At 39.3% G+C, this 25,165-nt stretch overlaps 1 protein-coding gene across 2 annotated transcripts in view; it reads left to right on the top strand.

The window, feature by feature from the left end:
- The first annotated feature begins 2,201 nt into the window (after positions 1 to 2,201).
- The window catches only part of ASZ1 (ankyrin repeat, SAM and basic leucine zipper domain containing 1), a 53,819-nt gene continuing 30,855 nt past the window's right edge, over positions 2,202 to 25,165 (top strand). For both annotated transcript variants that reach the window (XM_056118609.1, XM_056118610.1), the window contains exons 1-4: positions 2,202 to 2,319; positions 3,183 to 3,282; positions 8,083 to 8,205; positions 10,419 to 10,530. In XM_056118609.1, coding sequence (XP_055974584.1) covers positions 2,215 to 2,319; positions 3,183 to 3,282; positions 8,083 to 8,205; positions 10,419 to 10,530 — 440 coding nt within the window. In that variant the 5' untranslated portion in view covers positions 2,202 to 2,214. The remainder of the gene's footprint in view (positions 2,320 to 3,182; positions 3,283 to 8,082; positions 8,206 to 10,418; positions 10,531 to 25,165) is intronic.

Genomic DNA, 25,165 nt, shown 5'->3' on the forward strand with positions numbered 1-25,165 from the left:
AGGATTCACTCCTGGATCTACACTTAGGGATCACTCCTGAGGGGTTTAGGGATCATATGGGGTGCCAGAAATCAAACTGGGTTGGCATCATGCAAGTCAAGTGACTTGCCTACTATACTCTCACCCCAATGTTAAGTTTTTGTTTGTTTTGTTTCTGGGTGATACTCAAAAGTATTCAGAGCTTACTCCTGACTCTCAGGGATAACTCCTATAAATGCTTAGAGTACCATAAGTGCTGTCAAGGGTACAACCAGGGTAAGCTGCATGCAAGCCAAGTGTCTTAACCTCTGTACTATCATTCTGGCCTCCCTCATTTCAATTTTTTACCTCAAATATTCCTTTAAAAAAGTATTGTAAAAGATTTCAAAGACTAGCCTACAGCTGTTGTCCTTTTAAACCATCTTGCAGCACATCCATGTGCTCGCTCCTTGGTGAATTTGCTTTTTCATGACAGCAAAGATAATCAAAATGCAATCAACATTTCATCTAAAAGTTAGATGCAGAAAAGTCAGTAAAAAGAGTTTGGGGGTATCTAGATTACCCTTGACCTCAATGTTTAGAGAGGAGAAGGACAGAGAAGAAAAGAAATCAAGTGGAGGAATAAGGGGGGTGGAGAAGAGAACTGAAAGTAATGGGTGAATAGGTATTAGGGCGTCAATTAACTGGTGATATGGGTAAATGGTCTAGTCATATATTTAAAATACAGACTCAGCAAAACTGAAAACACGGGAGCTAAGCTGTAACCACAAAAGTTTGTAATGCGCTATCAAGTTCACAGGCAGGGATAGGGTGGGGATTAGGGTTGGGAGGGAATATGGGAACACTGGTTGAGGGAAGTTGACACTGACGGTGGGGTGGGTGTTGAAATATTATACCTGACACCCTGAAACTCAACTACCAATAACTTTGTAAAGCACGAGAGAGAGAGAGAGAGAGAGAGAGAGAGAGAGAGAGAGAGAGAGAGAGAGAGAGAGAGAGAAGAGTTTGGGCTGCTTTTGCCCAGACTTGTTTGCAGAAATAGTCCTTTATCCTACATTGCTTTAGTTCAGGAAGTTCTAGCCTCATATGGAAATACCTGCCAAGACCACCCACAGATGGATGCTTGAAACCTCACAGCACAGAGCCCTTTATATACCCCTCATAGAGTTCCCACCCCGCATAAAACACATACCTATCTTCAAAAAAGCTTAACTGATTACGTAGGCAGGGTAAGAGATTGACTGCTAACAGCACACTGCCGCAGAAATAGATCTGTGAGTGTGGGCTCTCTCTCTAAATTACTTAAAGGAATAAGGTATTTTCAGAGAACCAGGGAGGTTCACAAACCACTGAAACTGGGTTAGGGAGATCTATACCTGTTTTGGGGGACGTATTAATCATCCACCCCAACTCTTTCGAACCATTCTCCCTCATGTAGGGCACCTACGTGATCTAGAGTTTGCCAGGGGAGAAGCTGTAGTCTCTTCAGAGGAGAGCTGAGAGCCCCTGAAATATGAAGGAGTTGTTCTTGGGGTCCGTACTTGGGGACCCCACTCCCATTGCTTCTAGCATTGAAGATTTGGGTCCCATAGAGCTGTATCTTTCTCTCCTACAAGTTTATTTTATTTTTATTTTTTTTAGGAGTTACTCCTGGCAGTGCTCAAGGGACCAAATGGGATGCTGGGAATTGAACCTGGGTTGGCTGCGTGCAAGGCAAACGCCCTACCCGCTGTGCTATCTCTCCAGCCCCTCTCCTACAAGCTTAGCAAATAGGTACGTCAGGGAGGTCGCTTCAGGGCGAAATCTTTCTGTGACCCAGCATGGAGTCCCTACACTGCTGCCTTCATTCGTGGGACCGAGCAAAGACGGTACAAAGAACGAACAAGGGGTAAATCCCTGAGGAAAGAATTCGAAGCACCAATCTGCAGTCTTGGTGGACGCGTGAGTCAGTCAAGGCCGCCTGAACAAGCTCCCTCACACCCACAGGGCCCATCAGCTGTGCGTAAGCGCTAGGGGGACGCCGTAGAGGTGGGAGGGCGGGGGGGGGGGGGGGGGGGGGAGGGGGCTGTTGCACTGCGCCTGCGCCTCAGGCCCCACAGCCCCAGCACCACACGCGTGCGTCGAGCCTCCTCTAAAGCCGCTCTTCCCGCGCAGCCCGAGCCCAGGCCCTATCGCGCAGGCGCAGCCGGGACACGCATGCGCAGTGAGGCGCGGGGCGGCCGCGAGCGAGTGACCATGGCGGTGAATGCGGTTCGTGGTCTGGCTGTGGCCGGAGGAGGCGAGAGCAGCGAGAGCGAGGATGACGGCTGGGAGATCGGGTATCTGGATCGCTCAGCACAGGTTACTCACCTTCACCACACCCATAGGGGCCTCTCTCAGTTTCCCTGAACATCCGCCCCCCCACCACCACTTCCGGTAGAGCCTTTGGGACGCCGAGACGCGTAGTTGAATTGGATTCTTCCTTCTTCTGCTCTTTCCATGAATGCGCTTGATTATTATTTTTTTAATTAATTTTTTTCTTTTGCTTTTTGGATCACATCTGGCACTGCACAGGGGTTACTCCTGGCTCATGCACTCAGGAATTACTCCTGGCGGTGCTCGGGGGACCATATGGGATGCTGGGAATCGAAGCCGGGTCAGCCGTGAGCAAGACAAATGCCCTACCCGCTGCTACCCGCTGTGCTATCGCACCAGCCCCCTTAATTATTATTATATTTTTTTACTTAAGACATCATGATTTATAAAGCGTTTTTGTTTATAATAGTGTTTCAGGCATTGCCGATCTCATGTCCCCGTGACCTAATCCCTTTGGCCAGTGACCACCAGGTTGCTGCCACCCGTTAGCGCTTAGAAAGCGCTCACCTTGCATGGGACTGACCCAGGCTCTTCACGTGATCTGATCACTGCCAGGAGTAAGTCCTGAACACCCCAGGGTGGCAGCCTCCCCCCCCCCACGCCCCCAATAGACTCCAGCTTCAAAGGCGCTACTTTAGACCTTTTTATTTGGTAGCACTTTGACCTTGGGTTTGGTACATCACTCTCCATCCCCTACCTGCTTAGAAACCTTGCATCACCTCCTTCTCCCCAAGTTTATATAATAATGATTGGGCTTCAATCATAGTCTTAACAGGAAACGTCCTTGTTTCCTTGAATTGAAGATAACCAGGATGATCCCAGGCTCCTCCCCCACCTTTCTTTTGTAGAAATTAAAAGGCCCATTACCCACCGAAGAAAAGAATGAAACATTTAAGAAAGCCTTGACCACGGGAGATATTTCATTGGTCCAGGAGCTCCTAGATTCTGGTAAGCCATAAAGCCCATCTTCCAGGCTCCAAGTAGTGTCTGATTTCATGGGGGTTCTGGGCTTTTAAACAGTTTGGGTCTCTTTTCTCATAGCAGTTCAAGAAGTTTACCAAGTGTCTTTTTGCCGTAAAGTTCTTGGAAGGTGCAGATCCTACCTGTCTTCCCACCTTGTAGTTCTTTTAAAGTGACAGATCCTTTCTGTAGTTATTTCTGCTCTAGTTTTTCCTCTCAAATATGGAAAACAGCCCCAGTGGCCTTCTATCAATTCGTCCTCCTCCTTCCGACATGTCCTAGCAACTTAATAATCCTTTTAACATTTTGAGCGACTACTGCTCATGGATGGGTAAGTGCTCTTGTGGGTCCTGTATTTGGATCGAATTAAATATATCTTTAATTATGTTGAAATAGAAATGAGGGTTGTTGTTTGACTGAAATGATCCAGAGGCCCAGCAAGCATTGACTCTCTACTTCTAAGTACTAAAGCAGGCACGCTCAATGCATCCAGGTGTAGCAAATGTTTTTCTGTTTACAGGCAAGATGCTACTTGGTTTAGTAGAAAGCAGGTCATTTTGGAAACAATACAATTCTTTTAATTAAAAGAGAAAAACTTAAGTTCTTCAGAAGTCTAATGAATACGAAGTATAAGTAGAAAGTTTCCTTTGTCCTTACTTGCACAGGTAGTTTATAGGTTCTCTTGGGTTTTCTTCCAAATTTCATTATTTAACACTTTAAGAGTACTTTTGAGTGTTAAATTATTAAGAATATTTATACTGAAATGCCAAATTAGATTATCTTTATTTCACATTTTCCTGTCTACCTTTGTCATCACAATTTGAACACTAATAATAAGGAAAAAATGAGAAGATAATGATTTTTTCTCTGATCTCATTCATGTTTTCAGTTGGAATATGTTAAAAAGGAAATGTTGGGGTCAGAGAAGTAGTACAAAGGTTAAGATGCTTGCCTGCATACAGCAGCTTATGTTTGTTTGAGCACAAGCACCAGGTGGACCCCAAACACCATCAAGAGTACAAACATCTCCAGGTTGTGCCCTGAAACCACGAAAAATAAAATGGAAAAATTTTCAGACAAGATTGGGTCAGCAGTATAAGTGTGGAGTAAATGGTCTTATGTTGTCTTTTTCCAGTAATTATCAAGAAGTTTCTATTGTCTTTTCCCAGAAATTAACATGCCCTGTATATCCATTATCATCAGTTAAGATTTAGCAACTAAATGGAATCCTTTATAGTCAGAGATTTTAAAATCTGCAAATTATAAGGTGTTGAAATCAGACCTATAATTCAGTGGTTTGCACATACATGTTTTCCTTCTTTGAAGCATGGAAATGGTCTTTCCTCTTTCCGTTATTAACATTCACTAGAAAATATTTATTTGTTGAAGAGATTTATCCTTAAATTTTTGTTCTTTTCATAAAATAAAAATACCTTATATAAATGTACTGTTGTTGTTTACTGCTTCCTTGTTTTCTGTGACATCTTTTGTGCTCTGCCCTGAGCAGTTCAGCCATAATTTTCTTTTTTAATATGACCAGTGTTGTTAGGTAAAAATCAGATGACTACAAGAATTTGTACCATTAATAATTTAAGAATTTAGCAAATTTTATTTATTCTTTCCCATCTTGTTCTGACTATTAAAAACCTTATTCCAGGGCCAGAGAGTATAGCAAACTGGGCCCTTACATTGCATGTGATTGACCCAGGTTCAATCCCCAGCATTCTCTGGTCCCCTGAGCCCTACCAGGAGTGATCCCTGAGCATAGTGCCAGGAGTAAGTCCTGAGTACTGCCAGGTGTGACCCCAAAACCAGAATAAACAAATAAATGAAAGGATCTCGAGAGATGGTATGGCAGACCTTTAATGCAGCTGACCCTAGTTAAATTCCTAGCTCTGCATGTGTCCTCTGAGATCTGCAAGAGTCCTGAGTAACTAGGTGTGGCCCCAAATCAAAGCAAAATCTTTCATCCTACTTTTCACAACAGGTAAGTCCTCTTATTAATCTTCTTCTTATAGCTCATGATTTGTTATTCCTTTTTCCAAATCAGAACCTGATAGACATTTTTTGTTTGTGGGTCACATTCAGTAGGGATTGTGGGCTACTTCTGACTTGGAGATTCTTTCCTGATGGTGGTCAGAAACCTGCAGTCTTGGGGATCAATCCAGAGCTGCTGCATATACAACATGCTCTCGATCCCTGAATGTCTCGATCCCTAATAGCCATTTTTGACTTCTTTTATATCACGGCTTGTCTTCTAAGTATTTTTTTAAGTTTTAAAATCTTGCCTTTTGTTAGTGAAGCAAGATAGTTTTTCTCGGAAATTTACTTAGACATGAGAGAGAAAAAGAGGAATGCACTTTTTAAAAAAAATTTTTTTATTAGTGAAACACCATGAGGTACAGTTATAGACTTACAAATTTTTGTGCTTGGGTTTCAGTCATACAATGATCAAGTACCCATCCCTCCACCAGCACCCATTCTCCACCACCACAGGTCCCAGCATCACTCCCACCCCCTATACCCCACATCCCACCCTGCCTCTGTGGCAGGGCATTTCCCCTTGTTCTCTCTCTCTCCTTTTGGGTCCTGTGGTTTGCAAGAGAGGCATTGAGTGGCAGTTATGTTTGGTCTATAGTCTACTTTCAGCATGCTTCTCCCATCCTGAGAGGATCCTCCCAATACCCTTTATTTGGTGCTCCCTTCTCTATCTGAGCTTTCCCTTCCCGTAGCACATGTGGCTGGCCTCCAAGCCACGGAGCAAAATTCCTGGTATTAATCTCAGCTACTCCTGGGTGTTAGTCTCCCATTTTGTTATTTATCTTCCTCAGATGAATGCAATCTTTCTGTGTCTATCCCTCTCTTTCTGACTCATTTCACTTAACATGATACTTTCTATGTAGTACCACTAGTATGTAAATTTCATGACTTCATCTTTTCTAACAGCTACATAGTACTCCATCGTGTAAATGTACCAAAGTTTCTTTAACCAGCCATCTGTTCTCGGGCACTCAGGTTTTTTCCAGATTCTGACTATTGTAAAGAGTGCTGCAATGAACAAACAATTGCGGATGTCACTTCGACTATACTTTTTTGCCTCTCTGGGATATATTTCCAGGAGTGCTATTGCTGGGTCAAATGGGAGCTCAATTTCTAATTTTTTGAGAATCGTCCATACTGTTTTCCAAAAGGGTTGTACCAGTCGGCATTCCCACCAGCAGTGAAGGAGGGTCCCTTTCTTGCCACATCCTCGGCAGCACCAGTTGCTTTTGGTCTTTTGGATGTGGGCCTGTCCCTGTGGTGTGAAATGATATCTCATTGTTGTTTTGATCTTTATCTCCCTGATGATTAATGATGTAGAGCATTTTCTCATATGCCTTTTAGCCTTTTAAGAGAGAACAAACTGACTTGAAAGAGCAAACTGATACTCTTACCTTTAAAATGTCCTTTCGGGGGCCTGAGAAATGTTCAGTGAATAGGATGCTTGCCTTGCATGCAGCCAACCTGAGTTTGATCCCCAATATCCCTTATGTTTTCCTGAGCCTGCCAGTGATTCGTGATTGCAGAGCCAGGAGTAAACTGAGCATCGCTGGGTGTGTCCTAAAGAACAAAAATTAAAAAATAAAATATACTTTTGTATTTCTTACCACCCCCATGTCCACTTCCCTTTTCCTGTCTTCAGTTTCATATCTCCCCTTCCCTTTTCTTTTCTTTTTTTGCTCCCCTGGATCTAACTTCAGCATTGACTTTTTTTTTTTCTTTTTGGGTCACACCCAGCGATGCACAGGGGTTACTCCTGGTTCATGCACTCATGCACTCAGGAATTACTCCTGTCTGTGCTCAGGGGATCACATGGTACGCTGGGAATTGAACCCGCGTCTGGTGGCGTGCAAGGCAAACACCCTACCCGCTGTGCTATCACTCCAACCCCTAGCATTGACTTCTAACTTCATAGTTGGTCTCCCTGCCTTCTGTCTGACTCTCAAAACTGGTACCTGGGTTGTCTTTTTAATATAAATATAAAGGTAACTTCTGCATCCCAAAGTATGCACTATATTTCTTAACAGAATTTTTGTAATCTTACCCTAATATAACATTGTAGCCTCATGTTTCACAGTCACCTGTGAATGAGTTTTGCGTTGGAAGGAAATTCAGGGAGTCTTAGTAATATAGATGGTGTTTGCTATGATGCAGCACTCTGATAATACCTAATTAAAAAGATCCCTTTGAAACTCTTTTCCAGCTCCCATAGAGAAAAAATAACAGAAAAAATATTTTCCAGTACAGTCTATTTCATGTAGTATCTGATAAAACATTCATCAGCTCGAGTCTCTTGAAGGAGACTACTTATGAAATTGAAATCAGTTAATTATTTGGGGGGTGGTGGGTATTTCCAATTAGTACTCAGAGATTCCCAGGGCACTTTCAGTGTTACTCAGCTAACGAGTTTAGGGAGCTCAGTGCTAGAGCCCAGGGACAGTGGTATTGGTCTTGCACTGCTGTGGACCACTGAGGCTACCCCGGAAATGCACTGGTGCCTCCATGGCTGCACCTGACTGCGTGGGGAACGTACCTCTGGGGCTATACCTCACAATGTGGGGACAGTGAGCTAATTTCTTTAAAGTAAAGATCTAACTTCTTGATTTTTCAGAGGACTTTATTACCAAGAAATTTCCTTGTACTATTGAGAACACAATGCTGTCACTATGCAGACTACTTTATGCATATCAAGGTAACTGTGATTATTTGTGGTAGAGGATACTTAAAAGCTTATTTTTATGTTGACAGGCATAAGTGTAGAGTCTAGCTTTCGATATGGATGGACCCCCCTTATGTATGCTGCTAGTGTTTCCAACGTAGAAATGGTTCGGGTTCTTTTGGATAGAGGTGCTAACGCAAGCTTCAGTAAGGGTAAGTTTTTTTTTTTCCAGTAACATACATGAAAAATTACTTTACATATTTCTCTGATTAGAAGCCTCATTCTCTTTAGAGATAATAATATATTATTTCCATGCTCTGCTTTCATGTATTCACTTTTAAATAAATTTTGTTATTAAATTAAAAAGATGTTTGAGGTATAAAACCGGCTGTGTTTAGTGTAATTTTATTGATTTCTGAGCAACTAAACATAAAGAAAAAACAAAAATATCAATTTCCCTCACTCTAAAAAATCTTCCCTGGACCAGAGAGATAGTATGGGAATAAAGAACTTGCCTTGCACGCAGTCTACCCCAGTTTGGTCCCTGGTACTGCATATGATCCTTGGACCCTCACCAAGAGCCATCCCTGAGCACAGCCAGCTCTAGGCCCCCCAAGTAAACTCTTCCCATACTTGTGTTATTTGCTCGAGCGATTTGCTCGAGCGGGCCCAGTAACGTCTCCATTGGAGACTTTGTTGTTACTGTGTTTGGCATATTGAATACGTCACGGGGAGCTTGCTAGGCTCTGAGTATAAGAAAATCGAGTTATTTAAACCTCTTTCCAATGAAGTAGCATTCATTTAAAATCTTTTTGTTACTGCATATGTAACTGTATAGCTTTGGGTGAAGGATACGGCTAATTGGAAAGACATCTGTCTTGTATGTGTGAAGCCTTTGTTCCTATCCGTTGCATTGCAGTGAAATAAGTAAATATTAAGTTTACATTCATAAACTTTAATTTCTCTGCTAGTTAGATTTGGTGGATTTGAAGAAAAATACATAGAAAACATTAAAAACCTAGTAATTTGTGGAAAATTACTGGAAATATCAATCTTTGAAATATAAAACTCAATTCTGAAACAACCATTTGAGTTATTTAAAACATTTTAAAATTCATATTATTTCTGCCTTTAATTAATGATATCTTCTCGATTGTATGTGCTCTGAGTACTTAGGAAGAATAATATTTGTGAAAATACTTTTTTCTATTGAATTATTGATTATTTTTAACATAACAGTATTAATTTCATAATTCAGGTATCGTTTTTCTTAGGGTTTTCACAGTAATTTTTTATCTTTGTATTGTAAAGACATCTATTTGTTTTTTCAGTTTTATATTTTATGTAAATTCCTATGTTATTAAGTTTTATTTTTAATCTATCTCTATAAAACTCTCTTCTTACTACATTGTTTTAAAATATCACCCAATTAAAGCCATACTTTGGAATGAGGTTTTTGACTGTATCTGAAATATTCTACTTAAAATAGTGCTTGGTAGTTTTTTGTCACTGCTGCTTGAAATCAGAGGAACACCTTACAATTGGAAAACACCAGTTTTCAATCAAAGTAATTTTATAATTTAAAAACATTTTTTCATAGTGTATTTTTATAAAGGGTTTATGTATCCTACAATAGCCCCATTGGGTAAAGAAGACAAGTAGTTGCCTCCGATCTGTGTTAGAGCTGCTGAGTTGTTAAGATATCAGGGGAGTCATAGTTTATCAGTGGCAGATTTGAGATTAGAATCTTTATCATATACTTTGTCAATATTAAATTTGTATCACTAATGTAAAACAGGATTTCATGACATACTTTGAATCCCTCAGTTTTAACTTGAAGTCTTTTTGTTTAATCTACCATGATTTCCATAGTGCCATAGGAGCTAAGGAACAATTTTAAGAAAGTGGGGTAAGCTTAGGGAGATCAAATAGAAAAGATTCAAAAGTAAATACATGTGGCATTTAGATCATTTTCAGTAAGGTGTTTAGAGAATAATATTTCATTGAGTTGTCAAATGAGTAAGCTGTGCAAGGGCAAAATGAGAGAATATCCATCAGTTTTTCAACTGTGAATTCAGAAGTAATGGAAATTTTCAACCAACCAAACTTCATCTTCCAACAATATCTCCATAAAGTTCATACTTTTAATCACTATGCTGTTCTCTTGATAAAATGTAAATGTGAAATAAAGTTAAGCAATAAATTGCAGACATACCTTGAAGATTAAGACAAATTTATCTCTGACCTCTCCCCCACCCTGCTCTTGTGAATGGAATTTATAAAGTTAGCTACTAAGAGCAAGAGATTTTGTAATGAATTTGAAAGTTTCAGAGGGCAATAAATAGAGTCTTTTCAAATGGTTAACAAAAGATTCAAACACATTTCCTTATATGTAAGTTTCCCCCTGATTTTTCATTTATTACAGATAAGCAAACAATTTTGATAACTGCATGTTCTGCTCGTGGCTCAGAAGAACAGATCTTGAAGTGTGTAGAACTACTACTTTCCAGAAATGCTGATCCAAATGTTGCTTGTAGGTAAGGGTCTTACTATCTGCTCAGAAATGAAGGTGTTTTTTTTTTATTATCAGCCTAGTCACTGTCACTGTCCTCCCGTTGTTCATCGATTTGCTCAAGCAGGCCCAGTAACATCTTCATTGGAGACTTTGTTGTTACTGTGTTTGGCATATCGAATACATCACGGGTAGCTTGCCAGGCTCTCCCGTGTGGGCGAGATACTCTTGGTAGCTTGCCGGGCTCTCCGAGAGGGGCGGAGGAATCAGCCTAGTAAATATTTTATATCATGTTTTTTTAAAAAATAATGAACAATTGCATTTAGGTGGCATATGTTTGATGAATAAAGATAGATTATAAATTTATGGTTCCAGTAGTATGAGATAACCAAAATAAGGGCTTATAAAGGTCTTTAAACTTTTAGCTATAGAGGGATGTCTTAAGAATTTAAAATAAGGGCTGGAAAAATAGTATAGTAGGGTTAGGCTTTTGCCTTGTATGCAGTCAACTCCATTTCTGTTCCAAGTACCACATATGGTCCTCTGAACACTGCCAGACATCACTCCTAAGCACAGAGCCAGATGTAGACCCTGAGCATGCTGGGTCAGGCCCCCAAACCAATAAAACCTAAAAAATTTGAAATAAGAGGGAAAGGAGGAGTATTAACTATTTTGTCACCCAGTGAAATACTTTGGTCAGTAAAGTACGACTGAACTTTAGTAGTAAGCCTCTTAGTATTTTCTTTGTATGTCTTACTAAATAATTTTACACAAATGTTAAGAATTCTAAAGTGATATGTCATAATATTTGCATTTTCCTACGACTTCTTAAATTTTTATATATGTAATAGTGTCTTGTTTGTAGAGAGACAAGCATATATTTTACCATGCATCTGTTTAAATATTAGTAATCAAAGATGAATCAGATTGTTTAAAATTTTTATCACTTCATTAATAATAATGATCTTGTGCTTGGCAAATAAAAATAACTGAACTTATTATAAACTATATTAGAAAATAAAAATAACTGAACTTATTATAAGTGCCTGGATGCCTGATAATAGCTTTGGAAGGTAATACACAGATTGCTATAAATTCCAGATCTTTTCTGTGATGCATAGATTTAGACTATGTAGAGTGGTTCTGAAGTAAGTTCTGTTTGCCTCTCAGTGGAATTGACAATGTCTGGAAACATTTTTAATGTCAATTTGGGAGATTCCACTGACAACTAATGAATCGAATCTTGGGGTGCTGTTTAACATCCTACAATGAATAGGGTATTGCCTCAAAACAGTTTGAAGATGCAAAAAAGGCAAAATTAGAGTGAAATTGAATTTTATTTTTTATTGTTTGTTTTTTTTTCGAACTACATCCAGCTGTGGTTAGGGCTTACTTCTGGCTTATCTCAGAGATCACACCTGTTGGGGCCCAAAGGACCATGTGTGGTAGTTGGGGGACAAACAGGGGTCAGTTGTGTTCAAGGCTAAGGCTTTACCTGCTCTGCTGTCCCTCCAACCCAAATAGCAGAATTAGTATTTTCAAAATAAATAACTGGTTAAAAAAACAATTGCTTGAACTGTTTCAGGTATCAATTTTTAAGAATTTTTATTTTGTAATATATGCAGTCCTTTGTTAGAGGGACTTTTGATTTGTACCTTGAAATCCTGAATTCCTTTACTACAGTAAAGGTTGACATGTGCTATCATGATGTCATTTAGATTTGTATCTTTCCAAGTGGCTTGTGATAAGAATTTCGTGGTTCCTTAAAACTTTGGTTTTTTGATTGGTATTTTTCAGTAGTTTGTTTTTAACTACTTCTACAAGGTATGATAGTTTGAATTTTTAATATACCAGTTTCTCACTATCTTGTAAATATACCAAAGGAAAAGTCAGGTAATCTGGCATAAGGTTCTAGATTAGTCTGTGTTCTGTCCTCATGAACCAGAAAGATACCTTTCAGATATACAGGTAGATCTGGAAAGATAAAACATTCCATTTCAATCAGAATGATGCAAGGTGAGCAACTCTAACTAAACCTATAAGGCAGCCATATAATTTCAAAACTAAGAACCCTAGAAAAGCTGATGGAAATAAAAGAGCTTGAGGGTTAGATTGCTGTGTGTTCAATAAAATTAGATTTACAGCATGCCTGAAAAAAAATGATTTGTGTATCTGCATCTCACTTAAAATGAGATACCTGAAAAACTATACAATTGGTTTTATTTTAATGTTCAAAACATAGATAGAACAAAGGAAAAAAAGAATTACTTTCTTGCAGAAAATAGAGTATATAAATAGAGCTGAAAAAGTAAGTTATGTAGAGTTCAAAAAATTAATTCATGTTAAATAATGCTTTTAGGTTGCTGTTTTATGAGAAGGATTGCATTAGTGTATGTATGGAGATAGCATACTAGCATTGTGAAAGAAAAAAATCTCAGGATTCAAGGAAAGTTTTAAGAATTTGGGGTGAATTTTTTGTAAGTGATTCATTAGCAGTTACAAAAAGATCAAAACTTAGTACAACACTGGGAATTATAGATTCTTCTACAAAGTTCCAAAAGACATTAGGGATATGTGAAGCAATACTTTAGGTATAAGAAAGGAGAAATGTTTGCTTTTGAACTGGCGACGTACCCTATTTTGTTGAACAGTTCTACCAAGAAAAATTACTTCAAGAAAACAGGGGAAAATTACTTCTCAAGAAAACATAGTTCTATACAATGGTCATATGCTTGATAAGTGCTGGTCATTTGATGTTAAACTTCTAGTAATAGTATATTGCCCATTATGATTCATCAGAGAGGGTTTTGTATATTTCTGAAAGGTGCCTAGGCGTTGTCAGTTCTAAATTCATGTCATATAAGTTTACTTGTAGACTACAAGGTTTTGAATGGATCTTGAATAAAACTTTGCTATTAATTTTAATTGAGATAATAGGTTTTATATAGTATTAATACTTCTGTTTTAGGCTTATAGTGTTAACTGTATCATATCTACCGCCACAGTACTAGTACTAATATTGCTACACCATATCCCTAGGTGGGTTATCATCTGCCACACCTTTCCCATCCAGCTCCACCCCTTGCTTGACAAGCTCAGTGACAAGCTCAGTTCTGTTGGCAATTTTGGGGTTTATTTTCATAAACCATTGCCTATCACCTTGTTTTGTTTTTTATATTCTATATAGGGATGATGTAATCCAGTATTTGTCTTTTTTTTTTTTTACTTATTTAACACATCACTTCTGGTTCCACCCAAGTTGAAGTAACATGAAAGATTTCATCTTTTCTTTTTACTGAATAATGTTCTATTATGTATTTATGCTGCAATTTCTTTATCCTTGAGTGTGGTTTGTAAACTCTCTTTTAAGTATTCTTTTTTCAGTGTCACCTCAGCCACAGTTCTTTCTCCTGTCAGGTTCTTCTGAACTGACAAATGTTGTAAAATCAAAAGCAACCTTGAGTGCTGGATTTATGTAATAAACTTACTTTAGGATTTTTACATCTGGATATTATCATATTAGCTTTTTTTAATTTTAAAAGAAGCAGTATTTTTCAGACTGATATACTTATTTTTGATGTTAAGAAATCTAGGGGTGTTCAGGGATCCCTACAGTAGTCACTCTGGGACCACTGGTTCAATTCCAGGTGGTGTCCAGGGGGCCCTAGGGCTTTGCATATGCAAGACAAATCCTTTATCACTTCAAAGACACCCCAGTGCTCCCTGGCTAGCAATTTTAAATGTTTTCATAACTTTGGTTCAAATTAATGTAACCTGCTATTATTAGAAGTAGAAGAAAGCATCTTTTTCATTTTTAAATTATTTTTAATTTATATCTTTTGCTAGCTTTTTACATGTAGATTTTGTGGTGCCTGGCAGCACACCTGGGGTCTCACTCCTGCACAGCACTAAGTTACAGCCGTAGTTCTTTACATCTTTGTATTCTGTGCAGACGTTTTTAATCTTGCTGGAAATAGCACTGACTGTGTTTGTTGAAAATAGCACAAACTGTGTTTGATGATCATCTATATTGTTACATAGATATTTGCTTTGTTCTTTTATTTTCTTAATTAAAACATTTTCCTTCGTATAAAAAATGGTGAAAATATGACATATTCACACATCTTATATCTCTCCTGGATCTTGTTACTGACAAGTGTTATTTAGCACCGTGTACTATATCTGACCAATATGGGAATTGAATGCTGATTTGTTTTGTGCTTATTGTTTTGGGGGTTAGAATTTTTGATTTGACTTTAAATGAAATATGTAACACTGTAGCACTGTCCTCCCGTTGTTCATTGTTCATCGATTTGCTTGAGCAGGCACCAAAAAACGTCTCCATTGTGAGACTTGTTGTTACTGTTTTTGGCATATCGAATACGCCACAGGGAGCTTGCCAGGCTCTGCCATGTGGGTGGGATACTGTTGGTAGCTTGCTGGACTCTCTGAGAGGGGCAAAGGAATTGAACCCGAGTCAGCTGCATGCAAGGCAAACACCCTGCCCACTGTGATATGTATTTTAGTGAAACATATTTTCCATATGCCAGGTACTAAGTTAATTGTACTTAAATATGATATTTAATAATAATTCCTATGTTGAAATGCTCATTGATATATAATTTTTATAGAACATGGAATTAACACTCAAATATTTCAACCTTTGAATATAGCAGACATCTGATAAGGAAGCGTACAGTAGTTTAATTGAAACAGAATACACGGTTAAATGTGTACATAGTTCTCATCTTGTCTTTCCAACGCAACTAATTTAAACATATCTTTTATAATTTTTGAAAAAAACAATGTGCTAAAATAACTTTTGTCTTTTGAATTTTTTTCCATTTTCTCTCCCCAAATTACTGTAAGCAGTTGAATACTTTGACTTTTAAAAATGTCCAGAATCGGGGCTGGAGAGATAGCACAGTGGGTAGGGTGTTTGCCTTGCACGCGGCTGACCTGAGTTCAATTCCCAGCATCCCATATGGTCCCCTGAGCACCGCCAGGAGTAACTCCTGAGTGCAGAGCTAGGAGTAACCCCTGTGCATCCAAAAAAGCAAAAAATAAAAGTGTCCAGAATCTACGGAAAGTGTGTGAACAGAAAAATTTCATTTCTATTTTTTATAATTTTATTTATTGGATCACCCTGAGAGCAGTTACAAATCTTTCAGGTTTAAGTCTCGGTCATACAATGAAACACCCGTACCTTCACCAGTGCCCATTCTCCACCCCCGAAAACCCCTTTATACCCCCATCCGAAACCCTCCCCCTACCTGTGGGGCAGATGATTTCACATTACTCTCTCTCTCTCTACTTTGATTACATTCAATATTTTGACACCAGACCCACCATTATTATTTGGGATTTTATCCCAACACTCAGATCTGCTGAAAAGGCAACAGTAGACAATTTGTTTTCTATTGCTGGTTATGAATAACATATGATGTCGCGTGGCTGCAGTAGTGGCCGTGAGATTTTGAAATTCCGAAATTTTAACAATTAAATCTGGAGGGATTTCTGCCATAACCTGGGTTTTGAAATTTGTTCCTGAGTCTCTTGGATCATGCCCGTTAAGTAGCTTGATCAGGAGTCAGAAAGGCCGTTAGTGGGTGGCAACTTGGAGTCTCGTTGGGATGGGGAGGAAAGGACCAGCTCCGCCCAATGCCATGTGGCCCCATGTGTCTCATCACTACGGGCCCAAAACTGTCCAATGGCCTCCAGCAGCCACCGACCCGCCAAGAGGGAGCAGGTGGAGGGACAGCACCCTTTTCCCCCTGGAGTGGCCCGGCAACAGTAACCACTGCAGGGTCCGGATGCATTTCTACCAAAAGCCGCTGGGTTTCAAGATTTGTTTCTGAGTCTCTGGGATCATGGCCATTAAGCAGCTTGATTAGGAGCCAGAGAGGCCATTCATTGGTGGTGACTCGGGGTCTTGTTGGGATGGAGAGTAAAGGGCCGGCTCCACAACCATCCCATGAGGCCCTGCATGTCTCGTCACTGTGGGCCCAAACCTGACTGTCCCATGGCCTCTGGTGGAAGGCAACCACCGAGCCACCAAGGGGGAGCAGGTGGAGGATAGTACCCTTTCCCCCTTGGGGTGGCCCGGCGACAGTAACCTATTTCAGGGTCCCGATGCAGTTCTGCCAAAAGCCATTGTGTTTCGAGATTTGTTTCTGAGTCTCTGGGATCATAGCCATCAAGCAGCTTGATCGGGAGTCAGTGATGTCATTCGTGGGCGGCAACTTGGGGTCTCATTGGGACGGGGAGGAAAGGACCAGCTCCATCCCCATCCCGTGAGGCCCCACGTGTCTTCTCACTGTGGGCCCAAACCTGACTATACAGTGGCCTCTGGAGGATGGCGGACACTAGGCCGCCAGGGGGAACAGGCCAAGGCACGAAACCTATTCCCACCTGGGGTGGCCCAGCACCAGTAACCTACTGCAGGGACCAGACCCATTTCTGCCAAAAGTCGCTGGGTTTTGAGATTTGTTTCTGAGTCTCTGGGATCATGGCCATTAAGCAGTTCAATCAGGAACCAGAGAGGCCACGCCTCCAAATATATAGCTGAACCAGAGGTGGTTTGTGGGTGTGTCTCCCACATACCTAACCTTTGGCCATTTACTTTCTTGGTAAACTTTGCCCCAAGTTTTGGGGTCTGGCCAAAGGCACAGCAGCAATTTTGGGGTATCTGGAAGTCTGAAGTCGACATCAGACTCCTGATGCACTTGCCTCACAGGTACAGATTGACCTGCTGGCATCACCAAACCCCCGAAAAATTTCATTTTAATTCAGATTAATCTTATTTAGTCCTGAAAACAAGATGGCTTGCAGTTAAATTAATTTGGCTGTTGTGGCTTAGTACAGATTCATCGCACATTATTTTTCTTTTTATATTGAGACTATGGTAACACATGACTATAAATCATTAAAAGTTTAGATTATTGCACCCAGGATAAAATTTGAAATTCTATTACTTTGTCCTTAAACTTATAGTTGATATTCTTATTATTTAAGTAGAAAACCTTTAAGATATATAATTAACATTGTATTTATAAATTGTTTTGCCCCATGTTACTGAACATTTTCTTATATTAAAAACATTTTTTTCTTTATATTTAGAAGGCAGTTTTTTCAGGCAGAGGTATTTGTTATATTCAGATTTCTCAGTCATGAGATAAGGGTTTTATAAAGTGATGTGACATTTTAGTTTCAATAGATGTTTTATTGCCATCGATAAGGCAGCACACATTAACTAATGTTCAAGGTTTTGACGTAATCTTTGTGTGATTGTTAACTTTTTGAATGTTACTACCTGTTTTAATGAACAGAGAAAGCTCTGGGAAAAATGTTCTTTTCTTTCTTGGCATATAAATTTAGTTGTAAATGTCAGTGGGGCAATTTGATAGATTAAAGTGTAATTTGGATTACAATATTACCTTGTTTGCTTTTTATAAATAAATGTAAGCTATATCTGCTTAGAAAACATAAACTGGAATACAAAAATATTTTCAGAAAAAAAGTCATAGCTTATTTAGGAAGCTTTACTGAAATTGTTGTTCTGCAGGTTATTTTCTTCATTTCTTTCATTTAAATTTGTTTGGGGGCATCCCCAGCAAGCTCAGGGCTTATTCTTGGTTCTGTGTTCACATTTTTTATTACTGAAAAAAGGCACCAATGTTTAAAATACAGTATTTTGTTCGCATTCTGTTAGTTTTCTTTTTCTTATTTCTTGTTTCATTCCTCTGTGGTGAGAAAACATATTCTGTAGGAGATATGAAGTCTGAAAGTTTTTATGCTCTGTGTGGCTCAGTCTATGCCCAGTTTTTGAAAGTGTGCCTGTACATTAGTAAAGAATCTAATTTGACCATAGTCTGTGTGTATCAGTAGGGCATTTGCCTTGCACGCAGCCAACATGGCCGACCCGAGTTCGATTCCTCCGCCCCTCTCGGAGAGCCCGGCAAGCTACCAAGAGTATCTCGCCCGCACAGCAGAGCCTGACAAGCTCCCCGTGACGTATTCGATATGCCAAACACAGTAACAAAAAAGTCTCCAATGGAGACATTACTGGGCCCGCTTGAGCAAATCAGTCAACCCACATTTATAAATTTGGTTTTTCAAACCTTCTAATTCAGTGACTTTCAACTGTTTACACCTGTGGATCATTGAAAGTAGAAGGAACAAGGTATGTATATATACCACATAAATTTGCCGTCATGCTTTCCTTTCAGTGCTTCATGAAGAGACATACCACGTGTAGGTGGCAATAACCTTTTCACAGACTGACAGGAAATCTTCATGAATTTACTGTTGAAAACCGCTGTTCTAAATGCTGATTATTTTTTCTTTTCTGCTTGTTTGTTCCCAGATTACTATGACTTTTATTTTGGATAAGCACTTGTTTATATGTCTTAAGATTAACATTTTCATGATAATTTAATCTTTTAATATAAAATTTTAATATAAAACTTCTATTTATGCTCATTAATACTTGACTATTTTATCAGCTTTCTTTTAGTGTTGTATATAGTATGTCTTTTTACATCCTTTTGCTATCATCCTGTGTATTTTTATTTAAAGCAACATAGTTCTTTTTTACTTGTTTGATTAACAGTAGTTTCCATTTAATTGGGATGTTTAGTTCATTTGCCTTTAATGTACATAATATATCCATTTCTTTTATTTAGTGCCCATTTTTTTCAAGACTGATTTTGGATAAGCCTAAAAGTTTTATTTTTCTATTCTATGCTTTCCTGGTTAACTTATTATTTTGGTATCCTTTGAGTGACACTTTAAAGATTGTAACTTACATATAAGTTATATATTTATAATTTTAGTTTATATGTTTAGTCTATTAAAAATTAGCATTTTTACCAATAACTGGACAGTGGAAGGAATCAGGCTATTTTAATTTTAAACGTTCTACCTCTTTGTGCTGTTGTTTCTCTGTATTTTAAATCTACAAAGTATTATAAGCCTCACAAAACCTTACCATAATCATTTTATTATTATCTATTGTTGCTGTCAATTTTTACCTAGTTTTACTCATTCATCATTTCTGGTGTTCTTCATCCTGTTTTTTTCGTGTTCCAGAGAACATTTTTCTTCTTCGTATACTAAATATATACTAGTGTTAGTATATGTACTAGTATATATGTTATTAAAGATATATACTAATGTTTATATAGTATATATATTGATGTCTTTTTGTTTGAGAATCATTTAATTTCAAAGTTACTTCCATTGAGTATAGAACTCAGGTTAGAAGTTACTTCCTGTGATACTTCAAATCTCGCTTTTTATAGTCTCCTAACTTACATTTTTCTATTGAATGCTGGCTATTAGTTTTGCTGTTGATCCTTCGGAAGTATTTTGTTTTATACTCAGTATTTTTAAAACGTTGTTTTTTTTTGACAGCTTGGCTATTTGTTTTCATTGCTAGGTATTTTCTTTGAATTAGCAATATTTGAGGTTCATAGAACTTCTTTAATCTAGTGTTTGATTTATTTCATGAGTCTGAAAAAGTTCCAGTCAGTTTGGCTTAAAATACTGCTATTATTTCATTCTCTTTTTCCCTTGATTGGGATTTAAACTACTATTCTTATATTGTAAATATCTCTTAACACTTTAATTCCCATCTTTTTTTTTTTTTTTTTTTTGCCTTTGCAGGTTTCACCCTGATTATTTTTTGTTAGTCTATCTTCAGGGTTACTAATCTTTATCTGCTGTAGCTAATCTTCTGTTAAACCCAGCTATTAACTTTTTTATATCAGTAATCCTGTTTTTCAGTCCTAGAATTTCTGCTTGCGTCTTTTGTTTTTAAATTCAGGTCTCTAAATTTTTTCTTTCACCTCTTTTATTCTTGATTATTTAGTAATGCATGATGTAAATGTGTTTCTGCTAATACTTGTTGATCTAGTTTTAGTGTCTTTCTTTTGGTCACTGGGTTTTCTCTCCAAAAATGTCTGGTGATTTTTTTATTGGGTGCAGGATTTTAGTTATTCACATTTGAATAGGTATGTTTGCTTCCAGAAAATATTTAAAATTTTTGTGAGTGACAGAATGGGGCAGATTGTTTTTCTGTAATCAGGTATTAAAAAGGTTCAAGACTAGGTTTCAAAATTAATCATTTTCTCCATTATTCCATCAGTGTTCTTTAATCAAATTTAGGATTGTGTTTCTGAACTACTCTTCATTTAGCATCATGAATATCAGTATTTCTCGTTAGCTTTATAAGAATGCTGAAAGCCCTTTTTATCCGTGGTTATAGTCTTCCTCCATCTCCCTCAAAAATTGTGTGCCTCTTAGAAAGCTTCAAATGCCTTCAAAGCAAAAGCTTAGCAGATGACTCTGCAGATCACTTTTTTACCTTTTTGCAGACTCTTCATCCTTGAATTTCTCAATTGGTAGTCCTGAATTCCAGTTTTTGTGAGTCTAGCCATGTAAGAAGGCCTAAGTATTATTTTTTGCTTATACTCCCCAGAAATTGGCAAATCAGTCAAGGGTAAAAGTGACAGACCACATAGGACTCAATGCAACAAATGCTTTTCTCCATAGAATCTTGGGTTGTCATATTCTAGCTGCCTATTTTTCTCTACATTGCCTTAAAATATGTCTGTTTTTATCAGTTTATATAGCCTTTATTAGTTACAAGATTTATCTAATGAAACTTACTGGGCTAAAACTCATTTTAGCATAGTACCAAGAATTGATAAATGCATCATTATAAAGTTACCTGTTTCTACTTTTCCTAGTTTGCCCTCTAGTGGAAGTTTATGTTAGTGAAATTACTAGAAAGACAAAAGTTTCATAGGGAGAAAATTTATTATGGATATAAAGGTGCTCGAACCTTACTATTCGTTTGTTTGTTTGAGAACCTTGTACAGTGTGGGGCTACTCCCAGCTCAGAGTTTGGTTCACTCTTATAGTGCTTGGAAATCCTGTGGTGCAGATTGAAACTAGATCCAGGGTACAAAGCATGCATTCTAGCCTTTACTGCCCTAGCCTAACCCATTTTCTCTTTTTAATTTCCTGTTAGTTTTTTTTAATGTAGAAGTCCTGCTATTTATTCAGCCACTGATTAGCTGATTGAATTGGGCATGAACTCCACCTTTTTTTTTCATAATTTTATTTATTTTTTTCTTCTTATATTTATTTATTGAATCACTGTGGGAAAAGTTACTAAGCTTTCAGGTTTAAGTCTCGGTCATACAATGATCAAACACCTTTATCTTCACCAGTACTCATTTTTCACCACCAAGAGCCACAATATACCCACCCCCTCCCACCCCTCCCAATGCCTGTGAGGCAGATGAGTTCTGCTTAACTCTTCTCTACATTGATTACATTCATTATTTTGACAAAAGATGCACCATTATTGTTTAGAATTGCCCCCCCCCAACAATCAGAATTGCTGAAAAGGCATTGTGAAATACTTTGTTTTCTATAGCTGGTTATGAGAATCATATAATGTTGTGCAGCCGTGATTTTGGATTTCTGCAAAGAGCCAGATAATTACGAGATTGGTTTCTGTGCATCTGGTGTTATGGCTGTGCTGGAGAACTGCTTGTGGGGGGCAACTTGTGACCTTGGTAGGGCATGAAGGATGAGCCGGTACCGCCCTCCTTCCCATGAGACTGCAGTTGCCCCATCACTGCCCGTGCTCATACCTGGCTTTCCATAAGCTCTGAAGCAGTGGCCACCCTGTTGCTGGGGTGTGGGGGTGGAGGTAGAAGGGAGCAACACCCTTTCCCTCCCAAGGAGGCATGGTGCCATAGTTTAATGCATGGTCCATTTGCTTTTCTGCTGCAAACTGCCGGGCTCTCGTCTAAGACCTTTTGCCTCTGGAGCCATGGCCATGCCAGAGAGCCACTCGTAGGGGGCAACTTGTGACCTTGGTAGGGCGTGAAGGATGAGCTGGTATCCCCCTCCTTCCCATGAGGTTTCAGTTGCCCTGTCACCGTTGACTCATACCTGGCTTTCCAATAAGCTCTGAGGCAGTGGCCACCTTTCTGCTGGTGAATGGGAAAGGTGGAAGGGAGCAACACCCTTTCTCTCCCGGGGAGGCATGGCGCTGTAATTTAACGCATGGTCCATTCACCTTTCTGCTGTAAGCTGCAGGTCTCTGGATTAAGTTCTTTTGCCTCTGGAGCCATGGCCGTGCTGGAGAGCTGCTCGTGGGGGGCAACTCATGACCTCGGTAGGGTCTGAAGGATGAGCCAGTACCGCCCCCCTTCCCATGAGATTGCAGTTTCCCTGTCACCGCCAGCTCATACCTGGCTTTCCAATAAGCTTTGAGGTGGCAGCCACCTTGTATGCGATCCAGATGCAGTTCTGCCAAAAGCCACTGGGTTTCGAGATTTGTTTCTGAGTCTCTGGGATCATGGCCGTTAATCAGCTTGATCAGGAGCCAGAGAGGCCATTTGTAGGTGGCGACTTGGGGTCTTGTTGGGATGGGAAGGAAAGGGCCAATTCCACCCCCATGTGGTGAGGCCCCATGTGTCTCGTCACTGCAGGCCCACACCTGACTGTCCAGTGGCCTCTTGAGGATGGCGGTCACCGGGCCACCAGGGGGGACAGGCTAAGGCACGAAACTTATTCCCACCTGGGTTGGCCCAGCGCCAGTAACCTACTGCAGAGACCAGACGCATTTCTACCTAAAGCCTCTGGGTTCCGAGATTCGTTTCTGAGTCTCTGGGATCATGTCTATTAAGCAATTCTATCAGGAACCAGAGAGGCCATGCCTCCAATTAAATAACTGAGCCAGAGGTGGTTTGTGGGTGTGTCTCCCACATACCTAACTTTTGGCTGTTTACTTTCTTGGTAAATTTTGCCCCAAGTTTTTGGGGCCTGGCCAAAGGCACAGCATCAATTTTGGGGTATCTGAAAGTCTGACGGTGCCATCAGACTGCTGATGCACTCACCTCACAGGTACAGACTGACCTGCTGGTGACACCATACTCCCCATCCTTTTAGATTTTTGATTCTCGGGTATTATTCCTGGCTCTGTACCCAGGGATCACTTCTGGTAGGGTTAAGAGGACCATGAGGAATTCTCGGGATTGAACCTGACTTGACTGTGGGCAAGGCAGCACTCTACCTACCCACTGTACTATCTCGCCAAGCACCAAAACAGTTTTTTTCTTAACTGCTCTCCTCTTGTCACTAACATTTGTGAAGAAAATAGTTAATGAAGAAAAGAAAACCCTTAGTAGCACTGGTTTATTAAGATATAGCTCCTACTTAAAGCTGTTGACAATATTTCAGTAAAGATTATAAATTAGCAGGTTTTTATAGCACAGTAAGAGTAAAGACAATGGTTATTTTAGAGGTTTATCTTTGGATCTAAAATTCGAAGAATGAATAGAAATTAACAAACTGAAGCTGGCAAAGGAAAGTACTTAGTGGGGAGTAAAGGGCATATCTAGACAGAAGAAGATGAGCAAACACTTTACATTAGGCCAGAGATCCTCAAATTTGACTTGCCACCACCTTTTCTGATAGGAAATAACTCAATGCCCCCCTGGAAATCTACCATTGATGAGAACATTGTAAGCACCTCAGCAAGGGATAAGATCACTGTAAAAAAATCCTAAAAATACAACAAACCTTGAGTCTTATATATATGAATTATTCATTCTACTCTGTGTATTGAGCGGGCCCAGTAAAGTCTCCATTGTGAGACTCATTGTTACTGTGTTTGGCATATCGAATACGTCACAGGTAGCTTGCCAGGCTTCAATTCCTCCGTCCCTCTCGGAGATCCCGGCAAGCTACCGAGAGTATCTTGCCTGCACAGCAAAGCCTGGCAAGCTCCCCGTGACGTATTCCATATGCCAAACACAGTAACAACAAGTCTCATGATGGAGATGTTACTGGGCCCGCTCAAGCAAATTGATGAACAATGGGAGGGCAGTGACAGTGACCCTGTGTCGTATTTCATTTTTAGAGGGACTCACAGGTGGCACTCAGGGACCAGAGGCCATTTTTCCAGCACTGTTGTCCACTGGGCAGCTGGTTGAGTGCTCAGACTAGCCATGTGGTGCTGCTCCAGCCCAGCAATACCCAGGACCATGCTTGTGGGGCTTTATGGTGCTGAAGATAGAACTGGGCCTTAAGAGCATCTCAGGCTTATGCTCCACCCATTTGAATTATCTTCCCTGTACCCTTGTTATTATTGGAATTTTGATTGTGATTCTGTAAACCAGTTCTCAGAATCTGTTGCTTTTTGGCCATATTGTGTTAAAAAAAATTCCACTTGGTGGAAAATTATGACCTTCCACCCAAATAGAAAATGGCCTGTTCTTGGGCTGAGTAGATATACTCCTCTTTAGAATCTCCAAACAAGATCTCTGGGAATACTCATCTAACATTGTATTTCTTAATAATACCTAAACGTGGGAGAAGACAAAAAGGTCTATAAAGAATGATCTATAAACCTTAGCCAATCAAGAATTAATTCAAAGAAAAATAAAGTTTTTCATATATAAAAAAAAGTTTTCTTCTGTGATGCACTACTGACATTTTTGTAAGATTATACTATGTATTATATAGGATATTACACATCTCTGACCCTCACCATTAAATGCCTCCAATCATTTTCATGAAAATGCCTTCACATATTTTTTAGAAAAGTGCTGTCAGTTAAGACCCAGTATTTATTC

The sequence above is a fragment of the Sorex fumeus genome, unplaced genomic scaffold, assembly GCF_029834395.1.
Source record: "Sorex fumeus unplaced genomic scaffold, SorFum_2.1 ptg000037l, whole genome shotgun sequence".
NCBI lineage: Eukaryota > Metazoa > Chordata > Mammalia > Eulipotyphla > Soricidae > Sorex > Sorex fumeus.